Source organism: Perca flavescens, chromosome 17 (genome assembly GCF_004354835.1).
Source record: "Perca flavescens isolate YP-PL-M2 chromosome 17, PFLA_1.0, whole genome shotgun sequence".
Lineage (NCBI taxonomy): Eukaryota > Metazoa > Chordata > Actinopteri > Perciformes > Percidae > Perca > Perca flavescens.
In genome coordinates this window covers 19,874,555-19,899,721 of record NC_041347.1, presented here as the reverse complement: position 1 = coordinate 19,899,721, position 25,167 = coordinate 19,874,555, and the positions used below count along the sequence as shown (strand labels likewise).

General features: G+C 39.5%; 3 protein-coding genes across 3 annotated transcripts; 2 read left to right on the top strand and 1 right to left on the bottom strand.

Annotated features, from left to right (window-relative positions):
• Positions 1-84: 84 nt before the first annotated feature.
• Positions 85-5,887, bottom strand: polh (polymerase (DNA directed), eta). The gene is made up of 10 exons (XM_028603022.1): positions 5,384-5,887; positions 4,375-4,509; positions 3,970-4,202; positions 3,186-3,364; positions 2,987-3,090; positions 2,746-2,865; positions 2,257-2,380; positions 1,926-1,991; positions 1,586-1,758; positions 85-1,489 (listed from the first exon to the last, which is right to left on the bottom strand). The coding sequence occupies exons 1-10, from the start codon at positions 5,518-5,520 to the stop codon at positions 541-543; spliced, it is 2,220 nt and encodes a 739-aa protein (XP_028458823.1). The 5' UTR covers positions 5,521-5,887; the 3' UTR covers positions 85-540.
• Positions 5,888-8,761: 2,874 nt separating this feature from the next.
• Positions 8,762-13,847, top strand: LOC114572559 (polymeric immunoglobulin receptor-like). Its single transcript, XM_028604235.1, has 9 exons — positions 8,762-8,807; positions 10,841-11,161; positions 11,270-11,611; positions 11,864-11,987; positions 12,092-12,186; positions 12,272-12,306; positions 13,340-13,417; positions 13,557-13,622; positions 13,746-13,847. The coding sequence occupies exons 1-9, from the start codon at positions 8,762-8,764 to the stop codon at positions 13,800-13,802; spliced, it is 1,164 nt and encodes a 387-aa protein (XP_028460036.1). The 3' UTR covers positions 13,803-13,847.
• A 1,384-nt stretch (positions 13,848-15,231) lies between these two features.
• On the top strand, positions 15,232-22,130 carry LOC114572558 (uncharacterized). Its single transcript, XM_028604234.1, has 18 exons — positions 15,232-15,309; positions 15,482-15,802; positions 16,073-16,381; positions 16,496-16,571; positions 16,823-16,920; positions 17,054-17,088; positions 17,965-18,021; positions 18,340-18,396; positions 18,648-18,706; positions 19,765-19,889; positions 20,144-20,443; positions 20,565-20,622; positions 20,723-20,820; positions 20,953-20,987; positions 21,086-21,142; positions 21,670-21,726; positions 21,889-21,963; positions 22,046-22,130. Exons 1-18 carry the CDS (start codon positions 15,264-15,266, stop codon positions 22,106-22,108), a joined length of 1,926 nt encoding a protein of 641 aa, XP_028460035.1. The 5' UTR covers positions 15,232-15,263; the 3' UTR covers positions 22,109-22,130.
• The last annotated feature ends 3,037 nt before the right edge of the window (positions 22,131-25,167 follow it).

Below are 25,167 nucleotides of genomic sequence, written 5' to 3'. Positions count from 1 at the left end.
TCATACTTAGAACAGTAGGCTCAACATGGTGAAAAAGTGTAAACAAAACAGGACGACTCCGCTCTAAGGGTGCAATTGCTCTCATCATACTCGCAATCATGCATTTAATCAGTATTTAAAATATATACTCACTTTCTGTATCTTTTAATCTTTTAAGAAAACTTAATATTCACACTTAAGGAAGATTTCTGCTCTATATTCAACCGATTACAGGAATCTGCTGGCACATCAGAATACAACATCATCACGTACATGACTACAAAATTTTAAAAGTATCTTTAATATATGCTGGTTACAAAATTGTTTCCTTAAAAGTATTGCCTTTTCCCTTTATAAATAGCAGGCATATGTGTAACGAAGTGCATAAATAGACCCTTTCTGTAGTTTGTAGACACTTCAAATCACAATAACATTGATCGTTGAAAACAAGTCCTAGTGTATCCTGTTACAGAATGGCTTTCCATTCTTTAAACAAATACATTGACTTTCTTTGCACGTTTGTGATCTATACTATTTAAAAAGGCAGCTCTACAGCACATCTTAGCTCCTCTTGAAAAAAGAATCCAGAGTGCCCGTACTCCCACCTTGGGAGCGATGCCTTTTCGGTTGTGGCCCTGTCTGGCCTTTGGTTTTAGCCTTGCCACGTGAAGACTGGGGTCTGAGATGAGTTAGAGAGACATTGGAAGAAGAAGAAACAGAGGAAGAGGAGGAGATGGGTGCTGAACTTGTTGATGAAGAGTGCGAATTCTGGAGATCCAGGGCAAAGTGATAGTCATTGTGTTCAGGCATTTCCCAGACCAACACCTCCTTGCCACAGCGTTCACAGTTTAACAGGTCTTCTCTGGCTACACTGGAAGGATGACGGTTTACCTCTGGAACAATGTCCAGTTCATCCCTTAACTCTTTACATGGTGACTGCTGAGATGAGCTTTGTTTTGCCTGTAGCCCTGACACAGCAGCAACAGTGTCTTCTGAGTCCTCGTCATTGTCGAGTCCAGGCTTATGTCCCATTTCAGGCTTGTTTAAGGCCTGTGTGCTTCTTTCAAGATTCTTCCTGTGGAAGAAAGAGGAAATGCCAGAAAGGTGGCTGGCTGAAGCATTTTTAGAGTGAGAAAAGGGTGAAAAGGAAGAAACAGGGCAATTGATATTTGCCTCCAACTGACTATCAGTAGCAGAGGTTTTGTGAGAGGAGGAAGATGGGAGAATCCCTGTGGAGCCTATATCGTCGCCGTCCTCCTCATGTACGTCTTTTGTTACCTTCAGTCTTTGTTTCTCAGCTGCCTTTTGAAAGAAGGACTGGATGGTGCCATGTTGTTTGCATGTGGAGTCATTTTTCAGTTCAGAAGGTGGCTGGATGGAGGACTGAGTGGTGGAGAAAAGACTCTGGGTTGCAGTGACATCACTGGAAAGAAAGCCAGCAATTCCCCCTGCTGATGGAGAATCGCTGAACTTGCTAGCTGAGAGGTGTAGCAGAGTGAGGGGTGGAGTCCTGGGGACATAAAGCAAGTAGGAGAAGAACCAGTCACACAGCATTCCTTCAACTAGTGACTTTAAATATTTCACAGTGTTCTCATATTCTAATTACCATGCTGCCTGGTGGTTTCCTGCTGTGTTTAGACTCTTGATAATGGCAAAGCTGTCACTAGATAGTTTGGTCGCTTCGTAGCGCACTAAAGCACAACAGCGAGAGAAGCTGCTCTGCCTCTTATCTCCAAGCTGACGTACACCAACCGTCAACGACTTAGCCACTCGGCCATTCTGTAAAATAGGGAGAAATTACAGGCACTGATGAGAAACCCAGTTCTATTTACTAATATATATATATATATATATATATATATAAAAGCGGGAACCCAAATTGATGAAATGGGTAGTACTGCTGTAATAGGGGAAAGGAATATATTTCACAACCACGGCTATCTCACCACTTCTCTGTCTTTGGTAAGCCTCTCCTCCAGCTCAAGGGCCAGTTGATGAAGCCAATACTGCACCTACACAGAGGTTATTAATACATTAACATGAAAACAATGTTCCAAATCATAAAAAGAAAATAATGTCTAAGATTGCACATTTGTTAACAGTATTTCAAGAATGTGTCATAATGCCATCTTCCTTACACATCTAGATGCATTAACTACATCCTCTCAAAGAAATTGAATCACTTCCAGTCAATGCAAGACCAAAGTTAAAGACAGATTGAGTAATAATTTACATCCTGTTGTAACACAGGGGGAAACAGAGACTGATGGCACTTACTTGCTCTTTTGTAGCCAGCGATGTCTTCCCAGGGAAGTTTTTACTACAGCCGATGGACTTAGGTAGCTGTCTGGGTTTCACTGCTTCAAACTCAATCCCCCGACATAAGTCATACAGCCACTGGCTGCAAAGCAGAGAGGTTCAATGGTAAATGGGGTTTGTAAGCAAGTATAAATAAAATGCTTAGAGTTCAAATCCAGTTTATTTCTATCAAACAGGTTTGTCTTCGTAGGAGAAAATCTTTGCCCAGGGCCATTTTGCTCTATAAGCATGGGGCATCAAACATGCCAGAGACCAGAGACAACCGGTGAAGTAAAAGAGTAATTACAATATATTAGGGAGGCCATGTTATGGCTATGTTAATCAAAATGTCAATTCCACTTAAAATTATGATGGTCCGACATAATAAATGCAAAGACTAAGCAAGACCTTTGTTCACCTGTCACCTTATGACACTTGACTTTGAAAGGAATAACTGGCTTGTCTTACCCTGTCTTTTCTCCAAAGTGCTGTCCCAGTTGAGCCTGAGAGAAGCGAGTCATTTCTCCCATGTTCTCTACTCCCAGAGTTTCTGAAATGGAGGCACCCAGCTTACCCCCCAGGTTACGACTGTGCAGGTGAAATAAGCAATGTACAGTGTATACAACTTTTGTTTTTACACTTCTATGTTAGCATGAATTCCATTTGTGATGACTAAATGATTCATGGCAGAGTAGTGCTTTGAACTCACATCTTGCTGATGGGTAGAGAGTTGAAAAGTTCTGTCACAGATTCCAAAGGCAGAACAGTTTGTCGGTTAGGTTTGTTCAGACCACAAGCTAGCTTGGACAATACCTGAAAGAAGTAGGCAGTAAATGATGACCATAGCAAAGAGAATTGATCTTTAAAGTATTTATATTATATCGGAAAACAAAAGAGGTTTTTCCTACCTTATTGTGCGATATACCTGCTGAACAGCGGAAACCTGTGTCTTTCTCCACGGCTGCCCTCATTTCCTCGACAATGAGTGCCCCCACAGTTAGCTGCAGTTCTGCAGGGCTCTGTTCTCCTAATAGAGGGGCTGGTAAGGATGCCAGCCACTGCTGGAGACCTCTGGACCTCTGCTCCTCTAGGGACAAACATGATTGTTAAGGGGATACATCCTACCTGAGTTTTGGGGGGTTTGTTTATGGCGTTTTTCCATTATATGGTACCTACTCGACTCGACTCTACACACTGTGCATCCGTTTTCCATTGCAGATTTTAGTACCGCCTCAGCGTGGCCGGTCATCAGGTCGGCGCCACAGTAAACTGCCATGACCTAACGCGACACACACACGGAACGTCGAAGGTGTGTTGTTGTTGCCACAGCCAGAAGACACATTTTGTTTCAAATTAAGCTGGAGGCAGCAAAAAAAAAAACACAGCTGGCTAAACTATTTAAAAATGTTTGTTCAGGACACGCCCCTCTGTCGCTTTCACGTCACCTTTTGGTATCGCCCTCAGCTCGCTTGGAACCTCGGCTGAGGTGGTACTAAAAAAAAAGTAGCTTTTAGCAGGTACCAGGTACTTTTTTTCGTAATGGAAAACCAAAAAAAGGCGAGTAGAGTCGAGGTGAGTAGAGCAGGTACCATGTAATGGAAAAGCACCATTAGCGTCAACACCAGCTTCTTGTGCCCAGTGCTGAAGCAATTAGTTGAGTAACTGATTAGTTACCGTTTGGTTATAACCTACCTTTATCCAAGGCAGCGTCCTCTGCAGATGTTTCCTGTCCAGGTGAACTTTGTGGGTACCCCTGGATGTAGGTCGCCCTCAGCAGGTGAGGCTCTATTTGTTGATCAGTCGTGTTTTCTAGCCGCTGCTGGACCGCAGCAGTCAGATCCATGTAGGCCTCATCAATGCTGGCTCTTTCAATCACAGCGAAGCGAGACATCACCTCAATCACCTCCACACTCGCTTCCCTGTAACTACACAGGGGTGAGTAGGTTATTTATTTTACAATTGGTCACAGGAGTGGAGGTATTCAAATATATTTTTACCATACTCATCATATTAATAAAACAATAGTGTTATGGCACAATCCCAGGAACTGTGAATAGGTGTAGAGGTAACACATTATCGTACATCACCCGCACTTACTGTGTCAGGTCCGCCTTGCCATGAGACTCACGCACTCGTGCCACCTGGAGATCTGGGCACAGTTTCTTTGCATCGTCCACCCACATGTTCCTGGTGACGCCATGGGCCCTGGCCTCGTAGCTCACAGCTATGATACTAACAGAGGATGACATTCAATTGAGAACCGTATTTTTAAGTCATGTTTACAAACTGTCAGAACATGTTAATAGTAAGTCCAAGGTGGTTATCTGTGGGAGAGTGGGGCGGACGAGTTGCCAACACATAGACAGCAATTTCTGGTCCATGCAACTGAACACACATTCTCATGCTATCCAATCACATCATTGACTGGGAAGGAGTGATGTAAGTGGACAGCCTGAGAAAGTTCAAGGAGGCCATTCACATCTAAAGCCAGAGACCATATTTGAACAGAGCAAGAAAGGGGTTACAATCCCCTTTCAGTTTAGTAAAGACAACTTTGAGATAACTGAAATGTGTGGAAAAGGTAGTAAGTGGACCTTCAGTTTTTTTCAAATGTTCTGTCAAAGTACCATGTCTAAGTTCAAGAATGAACTTTCACATCTAGTCATTCTGGTGAGTTATTTCCTGTCCTCTCATTTATCTCATTCCGCAGCTTTTTTGAGTTTTATTTTCTGGTATCTTTAGCATGAACTTGTCTGATAATACTCATGTATTCTATTAGTTATTATGCCCATATAATATGGGTAATATGGGCCATATTACCTTTCAAAACAGGCAGGGTGCTTTGGCAATAGGGAGTCGCTATGATATAAACAGTAAAGCCTAATTGAACAGAGTTTTGAGAGTGAAAGAGGTTTGCTTTCCTTTGAATTAACTGCACTGCTTTCTCAAGAAGCAGAACACATTAACGTTAAGCTAACTGGATAACAACGATATATACATATATATATATATATGATCCTGTTTTGTTTTTGTGCATGTAAATCTCCTCGCTAGCGGGTTCAGTTGCATTGATCATAAAAACAATGTCTCTGTGTCAGAAACTCACCTGCCTCCTTTCCACGTCTTGTACTGGGCCACCACACAGGGAGTGTTCATCAGAGCTGGATTGAGCCTCTGTTCCACCTGGACGTAAAAGCAGTCCATGTCCACTAACGCCACCACTCTTTCCTTTCCGTACTCCATCACCAAAGGGTTGAGTCGGTTAGCGAGAATAAAATATACACCAAATACAAATGACTGATGGTGCTGTTAAGTCACAGCTTTCATCCGCTTGCAAAAGTTAAACAAAACCGCCGAAAATGTTTTTCTGTCGCTTTGTATTTTGCGCAAGTCATCCGAAAGTACATCATTCGTCATCAAAAGTCGACGAGAATGACAACGTCCATCTCAATAACTTTACGTCGTAAAAACAAAACAACAACTAAATCTGTTGACTTTAGGCTAGTAACGTTGCACCTCAAAACTCAATTTTGGACACACTTTGGTTTGGGATGCATTTTAAGATAAACCTATCATACTAGACGTGCTGAGGAGGATAGTGGGCAGAACATTCGCCACTCCCTCTAGCAGCGATTGTCCAATCATAACTAGCAATTTACTGGCGCGGGGGTGGGGGTGGTTAAGCTTTGAATTTGTCAACATGCTGAAGGTGTGAGCATGGGGCTCTAGTCAGAGTAAACCAAAGACACAAAAGCAAAAGGTAAGAAATGAAGTAATATCATAGACAGTTAAAGAAGAGTAATACCCACAATAGTATTCTTCCATTACTTCTAAGGTTAGCAACATCAAGTAGGCTACACATTTTATTTCTATGAGTTCACAATTGTGTGGGGTCTGTACATATCACTGTAGGATAATGTAGCAGCTCTGTCCTGTTCTTTATTGGATTTGGGTAAATTTGCCCTTAAAATGTTTTGGGTGCATTTACAGCTTAATTTAGCTTTTATTTATTTGTAAGATAATGTTATAGCATGTCTCAAGTTTTTGCTGGTTACTTGTGCTAATGTATAAGTTACTACTAATGTATAATATTAAACATAAATGTTCACATATTGTACCTGAGTAAACTTAAAGCTATTATAATCTTCAGTCCTTGTTCAGCTTTATGTTGTAGTTAGAGTTAGTGAGTCAAATAAAAATGCGGATTCCGTCCTGGAATGCGGATTCCGTCCTGGTCGTGGAACAACGGACCAGCTCTTCACTCTCGCAAGGATCCTGGAGGGAGCCTGGGAGTATGCCCAACCGGTCTACATGTGTTTTGTGGATTTGGAGAAGGCGTATGACCGGGTCCCCCGGGAGATACTGTGGGAGGTGCTGCGGGAGTATGGGGTGAGGGGGTCTCTTCTCAGGGCCATCCAATCTCTGTACAACCAAAGCGAGAGCTGTGTCCGGGTTCTCGGCAGTAAGTCGGACTCGTTTCAGGTGAGGGTTGGCCTCCGCCAGGGCTGCGCTTTGTCACCAATCCTGTTTGTAGTATTTATGGACAGGATATCGAGGCGTAGTCGGGGTGGGGAGGGGTTGCAGTTTGGTGGGCTGGGGATCTCATCGCTGCTCTTTGCAGATGATGTGGTCCTGATGGCATCATCGGCCTGCGACCTTCAGCACTCACTGGATCGGTTCGCAACCGAGTGTGAAGCGGTTGGGATGAGGATCAGCACCTCTAAATCTGAGGCCATGGTTCTCAGCAGGAAACCGATGGAATGCCTTCTCCAGGTAGGGAATGAGTCCTTACCCCAAGTGAAGGAGTTCAAGTACCTTGGGGTTGTGTTCGCGAGTGAGGGGACAATGGAGCGGGAGATTGGTCGGAGAATCGGGCGCAGCGGGTGCGGTATTGCATTCAATCTATCGCACCGTTGTGGACGAAAAAGAGAGCTGAGCCAGAAGGCAAAGCTCTCGATCTACCGGTCAGTTTTCGTTCCTACCCTCACTTATGGTCATGAAGGATGGGTCATGACCGAAAGAACGAGATCCAGGGTACAAGCGGCTGAAATGGGTTTCCTCAGGAGGGTGGCTGGCGTCTCCCTTAGAGATAGGGTGAGAAGCTCAGTCATCCGTGAGGAGCTCGGAGTAGAGCCGCTGCTCCTTGCGTCGAAAGGAGCCAGTTGAGGTGGTTCGGGCATCTGGTAAGGATGCCCCTGGGCGCCCCCTAGGGAGGTGTTCCAGGCACGTCCAGCTGGGAGGAGGCCTCGGGGAAGACCCAGGACTAGGTGGAGGGATTATATCTCCAACCTGGCCTGGGAACGCCTCGGGATCCCCCAGTCGGAGCTGGTTAATGTTGCTCGGGAAAGGGAAGTTTGGGGTCCCCTGCTGGAGCTGCTACCCCCGCGACCCGACACCGGATAAGCGGACGAAGATGGATGGATGGATGGATGGAGTCAAATAAAAGTTTAACTGTACTGTGATAGGTCTTGAGTAATGTTTTACTAATGTGGCTATAAATGAAGTAAATAAAACCTAATAACTACCTATGAAATGTATTATAAATAGTCCATAAAAAATATGACCTACGTTCAGGCCTCAGGCAAAAGTGGCCCAGATCTGATTCAAGTGACCAGGTCAGACTTCTTCAGAAGTAGTGTGAACACTCAGATCTTGCCCAGATCTGATTTTTTTAAATCAGATTTAGACCACTTCCATATGTGGTCCTGAATCAGACCCTAGTCTGATTTTTTTCAATGTGGCTGCAGTGTGAACAACCAAGGCAGATTTGATGCGACTTTTACGTCAATCTACTGTACATCGACATTTGTCACAAATATGCACCGGTGGGAGTTAGCCCTAGACACAGTCAAATTAAAAACTTGACTAGGCCTACAAAATGGAGAACAGTGATGGAGCAAGTCAATGGAGAGAGAGTGAGGTGTTGGACCTTCAATTCAATCAAAACTAAGGATCATACCGTAACCGCTCCGTTTTTGAAAAAATAGCAAACAACGCAGTCCCACCACTCCCACCCACACAGCCATAACCCGGCAAAAAACCAAAATAGCCAATTTGGCTCTCTTTCTCTTCATTCTTCTCCTCCTCAGCACCTGCTCGTTAATGTTACGGCTGCCATTATAGAAACATTTTGAAATAAAAGCGAAAATGCTTACTTCCTCCATAACCTCCCTAACTTTAGTGCAACAGTGTGCTGCATCTGATGCCATTGTTATTGTTCTTTTGCGAATGCGGGTCAGTTCAAAACCGCAAACAGTTCACACTGGAATCAGATATAGGCCACATTTTAAAAGGTAATGTGAACAGCCAAACAAAACATTGGATCGGAGTAAAAAATCTGAATTAGGCATTAAGACTTGCGGTGTGAACGTAGCCTATTTACAGCAGAACCACATGAACAGTGTCAAAAATGAGGAAGTGACCAAGTTAGAATTACCCACCATAATATTGAAAGTGCTCATTCACTCATGACATTGTGGCAGGCATGACTTCTTTATATGTGCTTCACCTAATACTCGCCGGACTCATAGGTAGGTCAAGCCTTAATAAGAACACTACGCATAAATATAATATATTTATATTGCTATATTATATTTATAATTAAAAGAATATTGTTGGTACTGATATGTTGCTATGGAGTAATTAGGGCCCGAGCAACCGACAGCGGCGAAAGGCCCTATTGAAACTGAAGGAATTATTATTATTTTCCCGTCAAATGAATTGGCTTTTTGAGGGGCTGCTTACTATATTCAAAAACTCACCAAATTTGGCAGTCGCATCAAGTCTGGTGAAAATGTACGTATTTTAAGGGTTTCGGGCGCACAAAAATGGCTCGCTAGCGCCCCCTAGAAAGTTAAGAAAGTTGATCCCCTGCAGTGCGTTTAACGTAGACTCACGAAACTTGGTACACATATGTAACATGTCAAGATGTACAAAAAACTTCATTAGAGCCATACCCTAAACCCAACAGGAAGTCCGCCATTTTGAATTAAATCCACATGTCGTACTTTAACAAACTCCTCCTAGAGATTTCATCCGATCAACTTCAAACTCGGTCAGTGCCATCTTAAGATGTTAAAGATGAAAAGTTGTTAAAAGAGGGCGTGGCCGTGGCAGGGCAGCCATTTTGTGTGTTTCGCCGCCGAAACAGGAAGTGGGTGTAACTCGAGTGTACGTTGTCCGATTACCTCGAAACTTTTCAGGATTCACAAGAGTCCAACCCTGAGGACAAATAAAGGCCGATATTTACTTAAAGTCATAGCGCCCCCTAGTGGCAACAGGAAGTAGGCCTAAAAGTCAAGGTGCTATACTTTAACAAACTCCTCCTAGAGATTTCATCCGATGGACTTCAAACTTGGTCTGTACCATCCCAACACCTTAACGATGAAAAGTTATTAAAAGAAAAACTTTTCGTCAGACGGTGTGGGCGCGGCGTGGCGGCCATTTTGAGTGTTTAGCGATGAACAAAGAAGCTGTTGTAACTTGAGTGTACGTTGTCGTATCTGCCCGAAATTTCTCACGATTGACAAAGGTCCAGGCCTGAAGACACCTACAGGCCAAAATTGACTTTTGGTCATAGCACCCCCCGCTGGCAACATGAAATGTGCTTTATATGACAAACATCATCCGATTTGCATGAAACTCAGAATGTGTGGTCTATGTGTGATAATGAGCCGCCCCCTACAATATGACCACGCCCACGTACTCAGGCCACGCCCCCTTTCATACAATTTGAACCGTTTAAGGTAGAGTCTTGTGTGAGGTGTCATTGAACTCAGCAGAGAGTTCCTTCTTTATTGGTGATGGTTTGGCCCGCCCCCTATGCATAAGCCACGCCCCCTTTCATAACATTTGAACCGTTTAAGGTATACCCTTGTGTGAGGTATCATTGAACTCAGCAGAGAGTTCCTTCTTTATTGGTGATGGTTTGGCCCGCCCCCTATGTTCAAGCCACGCCCCCCTTTTTATTACTAATGGCCCGATTGATGTAAACACTTGTGTGAGGTATCATTGAACTCAGCAGAGACTTCCTTCTTCATTGGTGATGGTTTGGCCCGCCCCTTATGTTTAAGCCACGCCCCCTTTTATACATGCTGACCCATTTAAGGTAGAGTCTTGTGTGAGGTATTATTCATCTCAGCAGAGGCTTCATTTTTAATTGGTGATGGTTGGACCCGCCCCCTATGCTTTAGCCACGCCCCCTTTCACAGCTAATGAACCGTATGACGTAGAGTCTTGTGTGAGGTATCGTTGAACTCGGCGGGGAGTTCCCTTTTCATTGGTGACGGTTTGTGGCGTCTGAGTGCCGCGCAAATGCACGGTCGCAAGGAGCGGCGTCCGCCGGTAACCCCGACGCGCGCAGAGGCGCAAGGGCCCATCCATTGCTGCTCGCAGCTTTAATTAAAGTTGTTCTTTGATAAAAAAAAAACAGTTAGGTCATGAGACTAAATGTAATAGCCTAGATGTGTTGTATGTCACTGAGTGACCTGTAATTGATTGTGTGATATACACAATGCATTTGAGTGCACCACTGTAAAATAAGTGTCTGCTGTTGTTTTGTCAGGAATTCACAGTAAAATTGTTACAGTGAGAAAAGCATCAGTTGAGGCCGGAGGCTCCATCTCCATCCCATGTCTCTATGAGTTGGGCTATATTAACCATGTGAAATACTTGTGTAAAGGTAATACTTGGCAATCCTGCTCATATGCAGTTAAAACAAACCAGCCACATAATTCTGGAAAGTTTTCAATCTCTGATGACACAAACCAAAGAACGTTCACTGTGACTATTAATGATCTGACGGATGATGGCGGTAGATACTGGTGTGCTGTGGAGAAAAGAACATTGGATGTTAAACAACGTTTTCAGCTGTCAGTCACCCCAGGTAAAATCCATTAAATGTTTTAAACACACAAAGATGTTGGATTTTCACTTACATTTCTCAGATAATACAGTCAGACTATGCTTTATTTTGTATTGTGCTTTATTCAAGGTATGCCAAGTCTGTACGTGGACCATCAGGAAATTACAGCATTTGAAGGAAGAAGTGTGACTGTCAGGTGCTACTGTAAATATTCAAAAGTAACACAGTGGTGCAGGCTGGGCAGCACCTGTGTGTCAGATCAGACTGGATCAATAGATGGAACAACAGTGACCATCAATGAAAGTGTCCCAAATGGTTTCACTGTGACTATGATGGAACTAAAGACAGAGAGCAGTGGCTGGTGTTGGTGCAACAATGGAGACTTTCAGATGCCAGTGCATGTAACTGTTCATGAATTAACAACAACTACTACAACTACATTGAGCCCCAATACAGCAAATAAGATACTAGGCATTCTCTATTTTCATAAATTAGTGATTTATCATAAAAATGAAGTCATTAAGTGGACACAACAAAGGCAACACAAATCAAACCCCGAAACAATGCCTGTTAATCTTGCAGAATAGAATATATTAATGCCCTTTACCTTGAAAATCGGGGAACTGCAGTATAATTTAATAATATACAATGTAACAACATATTGATATCATCTACAATGTAGATTTACATGATTTTTCACATGTATTTACTCAGACTTTACAGGGACACTTCCAACCATTACCCAGCATTCCTCCCTGCTTACAAATGCAGGGCCACATACAGCTCAGCCCACAAACTCCACCATAAACGGGGCAGGTGGAGAGAACCTGCAAAATGAACACAAGAGGTTTTGTTTAATAAATTAAACCTATAATTTCAGACATACGTTTTGCAAAAGTGTTCACCCCTTTTTTTTATTAAATGTACCTCTGATCTACATCTATCTTCTAGTTCCACTATTGTGACGATTCTCAGCACCACCCTCGTCTTACTGCTGTTGGTTGTTCCCTCTGCCTTTTTTGGATGGAGGATGATGATAAAATGTAGTAAGTCTGTTGTAAACTCTGCTAAAAACCAATTCAGGAATAACATATCTCTTTTGAAACATCTTTACAAATCCATGTGTTTTAGATAAGACCAAGCCGGAGGGGTCTGACATCACTGTGGTAAGATATAGCCTTGTGTTTCCCATTATTAGTATGGTAATAAATATATGGTCATCTTCGTTACTGGCATATTTGCTCTTTGCTTGGTAAATAAAACATTTTCTAGTGTGTTTGGACTGATCATACAACAACACATGAAGTAAACAGCATTTAAGAAACATGACCAGTCAAGTGTATAATATACTATGCGTCTAAGTGAACTACGCTGAGTGTGAATTGATGTTATAAATGACTAGATCTAGATCAGCAGAATTAGAATCTAGTGCAAATAAGTCCCCAATAAAGTACTCGCTGCTCAATGCTGTGGGTAAACTAACAGTACTCTAATAGCTGTGACCCATCAGATTCTGTGACACTAGAGGGTCAACAATGAGGAAAACATTTATAATGTGATGCTGTGATGCTATGGAAATACTATGGAGTTACTATTTTTGGTAACGGCAATCACAGTACAATATATGACCCTGGCAAAAAAAACATTTGCAGTGACAATTTAGCCTCAAATCCTCATCAGGTCGGTAAATCCGATCAAAATACACATCTAATTTAATGGCATCAAATTTAAAATAAATAAATTGCAGTGATAATGTTTCTTCTCTTCCTGCAGATTATGTGCTGCTCTTAACAGCACTGTCTGTCACAGACTAAAGTAGGGTAAACGTATAGGCTGTGTGGGGAAAACAAGTGTGATCTTTTAAACCAAAAGAGGAAATGAGATAACCTGTATAGAATTCTCCTCACAAATGTAAAACTCCAGATCATATACATCTAAGGAAGTTGTACTTACATTTAGAACTGGGTTTGGAAGGGGTTAATGGCAGTCCTGTTGGAGATACCTAAGGTTAATCAGTATTCAACATAACACAGACATATACACTCCAGAATGGCAGACCTCTGACATGCAAAGCGACTAGTCGAGTTATATTCAAATTAACCAAACAATTGTGCGTGTTTTAGACAGGAGAAAGTAAACAATTGTAACATAACGTAATATACGATGAGATTAATGTCAAATTTCTAATTCATCCTTCAGTGCTCACAAATTGGAAGTGATCCTGATGTGCACTACGCTACCATTGTTCATAATCAACATGTAGGGGCCCAGCAGAAGGTAAACAAGAGGGGAACAGCTTGTTTTGTTTAACACAATATAACAAAGAGCACTGCCTTAGAACACATTTGCCTACATTTGTATGTGTTTGTCTTTCCTCTGACATTGTATCATGCTGACTGTGAATCTCATCCAGCAGAACAATATACCCAAAGAGAGTGTGACATACAGTACCATTGTAATTAAGGATAGTGTGCGACAAATGGTATGTCATTACTTCCAAATTCATATAGGCATCTCAATACGTCAACTCCAATGCATTATTGTTGTTATGATTAGTCTATAACTATTCAGCGTTCTCTTTTCTGTGCTTGTTTTCTCTCATTAGACTGAACCAGTAGATGGAAGTGTGATCTACAGCACACTAAAACATAATAAGTGCTAATGAGCAGAAAAGATGGGAGGACTTTAATCCAGCAAGTACTGCATCACTGATGAAATCATTTTGATGTACTGTGGTGGAAGTTTCATGCAGCAGAGTAAAGATGTCTTTAATAACAAAGATGAGGAAAAGCAAACTTTCTTTGTTTGTTTTATTACTTTCAAGCAGAAACACAACTTTCACAAAACATCAGAGTGCAATGTGGAAGTATTATTGCTCAAGAGTGGACAGCTGCTTTCACCGCACTGCTGCAGAGTGCAGAGAAAGAGCTCTCAAAGTACATGCAGAAATTCAGTCTCTTTTATACACAGAAAGCAAAGAAAACTTGAATAGGAAACCAAAGTTCAATCTATGTCTCGTTGCCCTCCCGCTTATGTCTGAACATTTGCCGTCTCTATGACCCTTAGGTCAAGCCACAGTATATGTGATGTCTATTTTAGCAGGTGGTGGTGCATTATCACAAAGAAAGTTTCCCCTTTTGCACTGGATAACCTTTTCAATAGTGTTAATATGTTCTCTTGTTACAAATAAGCATGATTATACATTTTCCATTACAGTACACTTCATTAGTAGTATCATACAACATTTTGGATAAACCCAATCAACCCAACAGTCTATATTGGAAACTTGTGCAATTTAGGGACTTTCAGTCACCGGTGTAATTTTGTGCAAACCTGCACACATGCACTGTATAATGTTGAAAAATGAGATCAAATTGTGGAAAATTTGTCTCTCTCAGTTTGACACATTAAGTAAGAGCAACAGTTGGAATATTGACCAAGAGCAGATTCGAGGTCACTAAAATTTACAATTTTGAAAGTGGCTTTGTGAGTACAACTCATTGTGTATTTTTACAGCTTCTCTATCCACCGAGTTGACATCTTGCCTTTGAAGACAATCATGATCCAGAGAGGACCTTTATTAATTTTCATCCCTAATCCTCCTCCACTCACTGGCTTTCACAAGGTGCTCTACATTATGCAATTACATAGGATTATCTGATTTTTTATCAATAATCTCTAGTTCATGTAGCGTTCGATCCAATAGCATCCACAGGGTGTGGTATTATATTGGGCACAATTAAAAAACAGCTGACTCAATTACTGTATGAAATGAATATGAATTTTGATTCTGTGTAAAGTGTTACCCTTTTCTTGCACCCTATTGTGCAAATAAAAAAGAAAATTAAAAATTATACATGATAGCTATTATTTTTTATCTCAATCATTTTATTTTTTCCATCAATGTAAAGCACTTTGTAACTCAGGTTTAATATACTCACATAATGAAAGCAAAATGTAGCTGCATAATTAAGTACTTCATCATCACACCAAATTAACATAACTGCAATAAAAGAAAGAGGAAGAGAGATTTCAACACTTGCAATTGCAGGTTTAGTTTAATACCAGGAAATACAATATTAGTCTGCCAGGTAGTTTTGTGTGATTTTGCTCACTTACCGACATGGCTGTTCATCTCAGAGTTCTTCTCATCCTCACTGGATTCACAGGTCAGTCACAGGGGTCATTGTACGTGTAAAGATGTTTAGTCTTATGCTTGAGCTGGTAATGTAAATTCTGTGATTTTTAAATTGTCTTCAAATTATATCTAATGTCGAGATGTGTAAGAGGAATACTGGTAACTATATATGCAGACAAATGTTGTATTTGCTCTTGTTGCAGGAATTTACAGCATAACTACAGTCAGTGAAGTGTCAGTTAAGGCTGGAAGTTCAATCTCTATCCCATGTCTCTACGACTTACAATATATGAACCATGTGAAATACTTGTGTGAAGGATATTATTGGAGCTCCTGCTCCTATATAGTCAAAACAAACCAACAAAATTCAGGAAGATTTTCAATCTCTGACGACAACACCCGAAGAATCTTCACAGTGACTATAAAAGATCTGGCAGATGAGGATACTGATTATTGGTGTGCTGTGGAGATTAATGGAGGGCCAGATGTCAAAGAGTATTTTCACCTGTCTGTCACCACCAGAGGTAAGAGCCCTTAAAGCATAGTTATGCACATTTCAAATCCATTGTGACATTTTAAGAATTTGTTTGGTAAAACACCAAGGAGGTTTTTAATTTTTGTGACAAAGAGTGATTATTTTCTTATGTACTTCTTCACTCAAAAGTAAGAGTAGATGTTAAATCAAAAGGGATTATTTATCTAACCACTGTACGAATGCAAAACATATTTGAAGCATCACCTATATCTACAAGTTATTAAGCTACCTACAATGTCCTATTTGTTTTTCCATTAAGATACAGCAGATCTCTATGTGGATCATCAGGAGGTTACAAGTTTGAATGGAGATAATATAAGCATCAATTGTTCCTATATTAACACTGGAGAAACAAAGTGGTGCAGGCTGGGCAGATCCTGTATGACGCGGTGGTCTGGATCAATAGATGGAACAAATGTGACCATCAGTGAAGGGGCCCCCAGTGTTTTTACTGTGACTATGAGTGGACTGACGACAGAGAGCAGCGGCTGGTATTGGTGTGCCAAAGGAGACTTACAGATGCCAGTGCATGTAACTGTTACAGAGAGACCTACCACTATAAGTACTAGTAAGTGATTGTACGTTATAAATGTATGTCAAGTACAACCATTTGGAAACGTTTTGGTGGTATTACTGCCATATTACAGTACTTTATTATTCACTGTCCTGTTTCGAATTATAGCCCCAATTGGAACAACAAGACGTTTAACCACCTTATCAGCCACTCCTAATCACATCCTTGGAGACGGACGGCAGAGGTCAGACTTTGCCTTTGCATGCATTTATTTAATTATTTAATTTAGTCATTGTAAGGCAGTCCTTTACACAGTACATAATTTTAAAGACATATTTTATAACTTAGACTGATATGAAAATAAGATGGATTAGTTATAATGAACATTTTGCTAAAAGATTAATACATTTTACATTATATTTTAGCATTGTCTCAACAAGAACAGGCTATTTATCTTAACTTATTTGTATTGTGTGCTCAAAATGTATGCTGCAGTGCTTATACTCACCTAAAGAGCCTCATCATCAGTCTGAGTTTGCTGATCTCCACTATAATGGTGGCCTTGTTGATCTGGTTTATATTGAGAAGACACAGTAAGTCAAAGTCTGAAGTTTGGTCAATTTAATTGATGCCAAATATGTTTTCTTAATTCTTAAATATTTTCACTTTAAGTTTAGATTATTGTGCATTGTCATTGCATTGATGTTTTCATTATTTAACTTTTAGAACAGACCAAAGCAGAATCGTCAGCCACAACAACGGTAAAATATGGATACATTTCCCAATATATTTTTTTAGAAAGACGGTTATACAGAGCGACAGAACATGGAGGAAAAGGTGCAATCTTGGTCATTTACTTTAAAGAAACCAAAAGTTTGTAAAAGTTAATTGTACAGTGTAAATTGTTCCAGCATCTTTTTGGGTTTTGAGTAAAATATCTTCAAAGCTATTGAATGTATTGCCTTAAAATTTGGTAAAGATAGTGCCTAGAGAAAGACTTTGGATGACTTTGGTGATCCCCTGACTTTTCAGTGCCGTCAAATTATCAATTAAAATAACTCAACATCTGCTAGATTGGGAGCCATTGAATTGTGTACAGCCATTCATGGTTCCTAGACTATGTATTCTAATTACTTTGGTGATCATCTAGTTCCACAATGAGGTTGACATTTTTGGTTCAGGAAGTGAAATGCCTCAAGCTTCACAGCACCCTTTAATTGTGGTTTCTTAATTGCAATTCAGAAGGCATTACGAAATGCATTATCATGAATTATTTATTTATTTATTGATATCTTATCTGTTCGTATTTGTATCTTGTCCGTGAACTTATCTTGTCCGTGAAGTGTCCTTTGTGCTGCTCTTTGTGCCTCTTAATTGCCCCTCGGGGACAAATAAAGTTATTTGAATTGAATTGAATTGAACAAATATTGGGTAGATAGCCATGAAATGTGGTATTGACTTTTATGGATGGTGAAGAAATGACAGGTTGTGGTAGTGTTGTACTTTACTGTGTTTTATTAGGAAGTGTTTGTATGTGTTTGAATATGTTGACTATTATCGCATACATGGTAATTCATTTTTTTATATTTCTTTTATTAATATTTTTTAATATAGCCTGCTTTGCTCCTTCAACACAGGCTGAAGAGGAAGTAACATACAGTATTGTTAAACACAAGACAAAAACTTCAAGCCAGGTAACCCATAACTGCACCTAGAAATTAGGTGTAAAAAACAATAATACATAGTCCCTTTGCAGAAGTGTATAACCTGCAGGACTATTACAGATGGATTTTGAATATTTCTATTAGATTAAATACATCTTAATTTGCTATATTGTTCTTGTGGATTTTTATGAAGAGAATACAGTAATTATTATCAGAAGTCAATGTAATGTTTGCCTTTAAAGGAAAGTATTTTATATGAAAATGTAACTATTTAACATAGGTGGAAATTTTAATCTAATTAAACTCTGTCTTTCTGTAAATTACATTTGCTTCGCCCCTTTAACACAGGCTGAAGAGGAGGAAACATACTGTAATGTTGGGAACATGAGAAAAACATCACCCCAGGTAACCCTAACACAAAAAAACATACTGTTTAATATCTCTCCCTTACCCAGAGATCTGAAAGTGATGTGGAGGTGATGTACTGTCCTGTGATTACAATAAAGCAATGAACTGTAAAAAGAGTAAATATTAAAAGACATATTGTTTCTAGCTACTTATATTTCAGTCATTTCAAATCATTTTGTTTAAAATTTTCGAATGTATTCTTTGTTAGATTCCAACTATTTGAAATATTTGCTTCTGTTCGCTAACAGGTTGAAGCAGAGGATAAGGATGTTACATACAGCACATTGGCTCAGCACCCCCAAAAAATGTAAATGTTTGACTGTTTTTCTTTGGACTACAGTGATGCAAGGTGTTGTCTGATGTTATCATTTGGTTGTGCAGTCATTTCTTCCTTCTCTTTTTTCACTTGTAGCTGTTAGAGCTTTTTTCTAACCCTTCACTGCATAGTTGCAAAACATTTCTATGCCTGTCTAATTTCATTTGCAACAAAAGTGATCTTAAACCATTGCGGGAAACAATAAGTATAAGTCTGTGTACATGATAATTTCGTTATTTAACTTAGTTATGTAAAATAAATTATGATCGTATTGTTCATACAATGTTATGACTGCCATGTTTTAAATAAATAAACACAATTCAGTCCATACACCTGGAGTGCTGATCTTTTCTTTGGAAATGGGGGACTTAACACCCAGTCTCCAGTAAACTATATTGGGGAAGTACGCTCTTGCTCCATAGATATTTACAGTACATACATAATCTAACTAACCAATGTAAGGCAACTTCCTTACAGTGTATAATTAGCAAAATTAGGAAGAAGATCAGTCTTGCATTGCACTGGTTCATGTGGTTTTGTCTGCTCGATCACCGACATGGCTGTTCATCTCAACTTTCTTCTCCTCCTCACTGGACTCACAGGTCAGGAACAGGAATCATTTTATAACTGTGTATGTATTGTTTGCTTCTAATAGTTATGTCAAAAGATGATGATAATGCTAACTGACAGTTAGACAAGTAATATCCTTCAGTTTTGTATTTTATACATTTTGAAGACTATGATGGCCTAATGTGTAAAACAATAGCGACAGTAATATAAACAATAGGCAGGTCGTATGAAGGAAGATTATTGTATATGAATATAACCTTTTTAATTGTTTTTGTTGCAGGAATTCACAGCATAACTACAGTCAGTAAAGTGTCAGTGAAGGCTGGAAGCTCAATTTCCATCCCATGTCTTTATGACTCAAAGTACATAAACCATGTGAAATACTTATGTAAAGGATATTATTGGTCATTCTGCTCATATTTAGTTAAAACAAGCCAACCAAGTAGTTCCGGACAGTTTTTAATCTCTGATGACAAAAGCCGAAGAATCTTCACTGTGACTATAAAAGATCTGACACATGAGAACGCTGGTTATTATTGGTGTGCTGTGGAGATTAATAAAGGGGACGATGTCAATAAGTATATTTACCTGTCTGTCACCAGAGGTAAGAGACCTTAAAGCATCTTTATTTATTATTATCTTTATACACATTGTAAGTCCTTTATGAAATTTTAACACTGAGCGGTGCTCATCAGTTTTACAACAGAGACTAATTATTTTGATACTACAATTACTTTATTGTTCTCACTTCATCATTATCTACCAGATGTAATGATATGCAAGTCATATTTAAATCATCACCAGCATGTACCAATTAGGCTACTCACATGTTTTCTTTGAATGCTGTTCTCCATTAAGGTATACCCAGTCTCTATGTGAAGTATCAGAAGTTAACAGGATTTAATGGAGATAATATAAGCATCAGTTGTTCCTATACTAACACTGGAGAAACAAAGTGGTGCAGGCTTGGCAGCTCCTGTGTGACGAAGTTGTCTGGATCAATAGAGGGAACAAATGTGACCATCAGTGAAGGGGCCCCCAGTGTTTTTACTGTGACTATGAGTGGACTGAGGACAGAGAGCAGCGGCTGGTATTGGTGTGCCAATGGAGACTTACAGATGCCAGTGCATGTAACTGTTACAGAGAGACTTACGACTAGTAAGTACTACAATTTTAAAAGTACAGCCATATGTAAATTATTTGATTTAACACAGAACAGATATTAGGAATAAATATTGTCGTTTTAATCTACTTATTATTGTCTTGTTTTGCATTAAAGCCACCCTTGCAACAACAAGCCATTTAACCACCTTATCACCCACTCCTGAGCCTGTCAGGTCAGAAGCTTTCACTTTTGCATGCAACTACATTGGTGAACTGTTTAATAAACAATATGTTTATTTTATTTGCATTGTTTGCTTAAAATGTATCTTGCAGTTTTTCCGTTGATCTAAAGTACTTCATCATCCCTTTGAGTTTGCTGATCTTCATTGTAATGGTGACCTTGCTCATCTGGTTTATGGTGAAAAGTCACAGTAAGTAGTGCTGATGAATCCAGTTCATACCAAATATGTTTGTAATTCTTAAATATGCTTACTATAAATGTAGATTATTGTACATTCTTGTCATGAGCATTGATAGTCACGTTGTCATTGCTTCACTTTTAGAACAGACCAGAGCAGATACATCCGCTACAACAACGGTAAGATATGAGTAAGCATTGATGGATAGTAACTGAATTGAGCACCTCTGTGATCACAAATACAGGAATATGTTCTGTTCTGTGCTCCTTCAACACAGGCTAAAGAGGAAGTGACGTACAGTACTGTGAAGAAAAAGAAAAAAACTCCAGACCAGGTAAGAAAATGTATGAAAATGATTGCAGCTGAACCATCTATTTCTTTTTATTTTTTTTTAAGCAAGACCCTCACCATAATTATTCATATTTTCTTTGGACTATTGTGCTAGTAAACTTGTATGGTAATTACTCTCATGTGCGCCTGAAAAAGGAAGTATTTACTATATCTCCAGGCACTGGACCTTGGGGGACGGGCCTCCATTGCCGCCCCCTCCCTCTGGAACTCTCTCACTCAGGCATTCAAAACTGCACTCAAAACCCACCTTTGCAAATCCACTTTGTAATCTTGTAATTCATTTTCATTGTTGTAGTTGTGTTGTTGCATATTTGTATGGCTTTTACTGCCTTTGATTTCCTTTTAAAAGCACTATATAAAATCTATTATTTATTATTATTATTACAATTATTATGAAATGGTTCATACTTACTATTTTAACAAAGGGTGTCATGTTGATGTAACCTGATCTAGTCTGATAAAATGGTGTATGCTTTTATTTGACTAACATTTGGTTTGCTCCCTGATCAGGCTGAAGAGGAAGTAACACACAGCAATGTTAGGCACATGGGAAAAACTTCAGACAAGGTAGCCCTAAACCAGTAAAACTACAACTTGTATTACACAATACAAGTACATAAAAAGACACATAAGTACACTCCAATAGCATTTATTATTTCATCATACACATTTGGAATTGAATGAAACAAAACATTAATTGATAATATTTGTCTCTTCTTTCTTACCCAGAGGTCAGATGCTAAGAGTGATGTGGATGTGACGTACAGCTCTGTGGTTATTGTACGACAACAAACTCCAAAAAGGGTAAATGGACTCAGTGGACTCTTAGTCTGATTTATATTTGATCGTTCCTTCCTAATTGTCATTTTCTTCTGTTGTGCAACAGGTTGAAGCAAAAGATGAGGATGTAACACATAGCAGATTGGCTCAGCATCAGCAAAACATATAAATGCTACCCCTACATCTTATCCATCCGTCACTGGACTCTTTTAGATGACACTGCTGCAATGTGTCATCTGTTCTTTGGTTTTAAAGTAACGTCTTACATCTTTTTTTATTTAAAAGGGTTTACACTTCTCCTTTGTTATCTTCCTCTGCATAGCTGCAAAACATTTCTAACAAAAACTGACCTGGGCCTAATTTCTCAAAAGCACCCTTAAACTAAGATGATCACAAAATCCAGCTTACAAACCTTAAAGGTGCAATATGTAATACTGACAGCTAGTGTTTAAAATAGTTACTGCAGTCCAAATTCAAAATACTGGAGAGAGTCGTCTCCACCGGCCCCTCCTCCCCAGACTCGAAGTTCATGGAGGTTCTGTTCAAAGGTTCAGTCTGAGACCGGAGCATCCACAACAATGTTGCTAGACGCTTGTCTCACATAGCCAGACATTACTCCACAGCACAGCGGAGTAGCTAACGTTAGATGCTGGCTATATTGACATAAAAGCCCGTGTCACACAGAGCTCTGTACCCAACTGACACACCTTTTCGGCTTAGAATTACGTTAGGAACCGCTAAACACCCCACAACCTTGATGTCCTCTCCATCTGCCAGACAGACAGACAGACACACTTTCTCGGCTTAGAATTACGGTAGGAACTGCTAAAATACCACTACCTTGCCGTCCTTTTCCACCCGACTGAACACACTTTATTGGCTAAGAATTAGGGCAACAATCATTAAACACACTGCAAACTCACGGCCCTCTCTTCCCGATTTACAGCCCCTCTTTCTTGGCTTAAAATAACCGCTGAACAGGCTACACGTTGTAAACAGGTGTTTTTACTCTTAGAGCAGACAAAAGTAGACTCATCAGCAATAACAACAGTAAGATATGTGGATTAATTTCCAATTTTTTTCACAGAGAAGCCTGCATAACAAAAGGACATCATCAAAGTTCTATACTGTAGCTTTTTTGTTGTTAAGATACAGTAACCACAATCAGAACTCTACCAAGCATGTCTTTGATCACAAAGCTATAATACAGTTTAGTTTTTTTTAAATGTTATCGTATATAATGTCGCTCATAAAATTAGTTTTTCAACACAGGCTAAAGGGGACGTAACATACAGATATGCCGAGTGCATGAGAAAAACCTCAGACAAGGTAACTCTTAACCATTTAAACCATAATATGTAATACACAAGCTTGCTAAAGTAGTCTTTTTAATAGTATAATCCATACCAGTGATGAACTGAAACATATTTAAAATGAATCAAAAGTGGAAACTTTTCATATGTGTCCTTCTTTACCCAGATGTCTAATAAGGTTTACAGGTTGAAGTGTCATTGGCAAGACCCCAAATTACTGCCGATACTGCCAATTGGTGTTTGAATGTGCATGAATGTTTATCTGATGAGCAGGTGGCACCTTATATGAAAGCCTCAGCCACCAGTGTATGAATGTGTATGTGAATGGTGCCTGTAGTGTGTAAATCGCTTTGAGTAGTCGTTAAGACTAGAAAAGCGCTATAAAATGCAGCTCAATTACATGAGTGATATGGAAGGAATATGAAGTTATGTGGTTAAAGCAACAGACAAAGGGGAAATATTAAGATACCTTAACCCAGAAGTTCAGTATTTTCTGCAGACCATTTTGTTGGTGTCTCACCAAGTCAAAATGGTGCTCTTTAATTGTCACTTATTTTTTCTTCCAAACTGGCATCCTTTTTGCTTGCTTGCATAAATGATTTGCTCTTCCTTCCTCATTTTATATTTAACAACAGGTTAATTTTTACAACAGGGCTTTGACAAGTCTTTAAGCGTATATCCAATAGCCTACTACATGTATACTTGGGTTCACTGCTCTTACTTATTAGGCATAAATTCACAATAAGATCCTGATTTTCCTATCATTTTCCTACCTATTTTCAGGATGTTTATAAAATCATACTGTATAGCCTATTAGCCATGTGTTTTAGGTTTTCTTTTTCTGTAAATACCATATAGGCTATTCTTTTCATTTAAAAATACATTTATATTGCATGTTTGGTGAATAAGTCATTAAAAGTCATATTCAGTCATGTAACTGAATAAAGATAAATTCTAAATAAAAAGAAGTACAAAATCATTTTATTCCACTTGCTTCGTGAAGTTGCAAACATCTGAAGGGGTTATTTGCAAAAAGATCTTATCTATTTTGATATCTTTTTTTTTAATTTTGCACTCACAAAATTTACTGTTGTATAGTTTATTGATTTTGGAAATGGCTTGTATCTGTTTTTGCAAATTAACTCTTAATTTATTATCAGTGCATTGTATAGTTATGAAAGGGGTGGTGATGTTGATAAAACCTTATTTTCATAACTATTGGTGAGAGGACAACATTTTGTTTACACTACATCAATTTTGAAATTGGTTACTGCCACATGTCAGTATCCTTGGATGCTCTTTGTGTCTACTGGGGAAGCTACTTTGAAGCTACGTTTTTCTTCAGCAAGCTTACACCTTACACTAGTAGTACCAAAGAATTTCTAATATAGGAAGAAGTTCCACTCCCTCGTTACTTCCGGCTTCTGAACTGGTTGCAGTTCCACCAGAGTTCCCTATAGGGGGCGCTCACTGGCCAGTGCAGAATGAATGGGACTCTATGGCGCTATAGCCCTCAAAATCCACTTTTCTCAGGATATAATTTTTTGTCTAGTAATTTGAATGCTGCATTCGAAAGGGGAGGCAAAGAAAATAAACACTGCTGGGTGTGATTTTTTTAAAGTCGCTTTTTTGTTCTAAAAAACCTTTTAAAATGTCAATGACGTCATACACATATACGGCCGGAGATACTGCTTTACGGCAAGCTCTGAGTCGCTTCCTTTTTTCTCTCGAGGCATCGACAACACAGCTGACAGGTTAGGCTCTCCCTGTTAATACACGTGCTAGAAAGAGTTTTGCTAAGTTTTAAAGACCACGCCGAAATATTTACTCTGACATTCAGGCTCTGCTTCGGATGCCGTCAAGCTGGATCTCCGATCGTAATCAGACCTTCACTGACCAATCAGCATTCATTAGC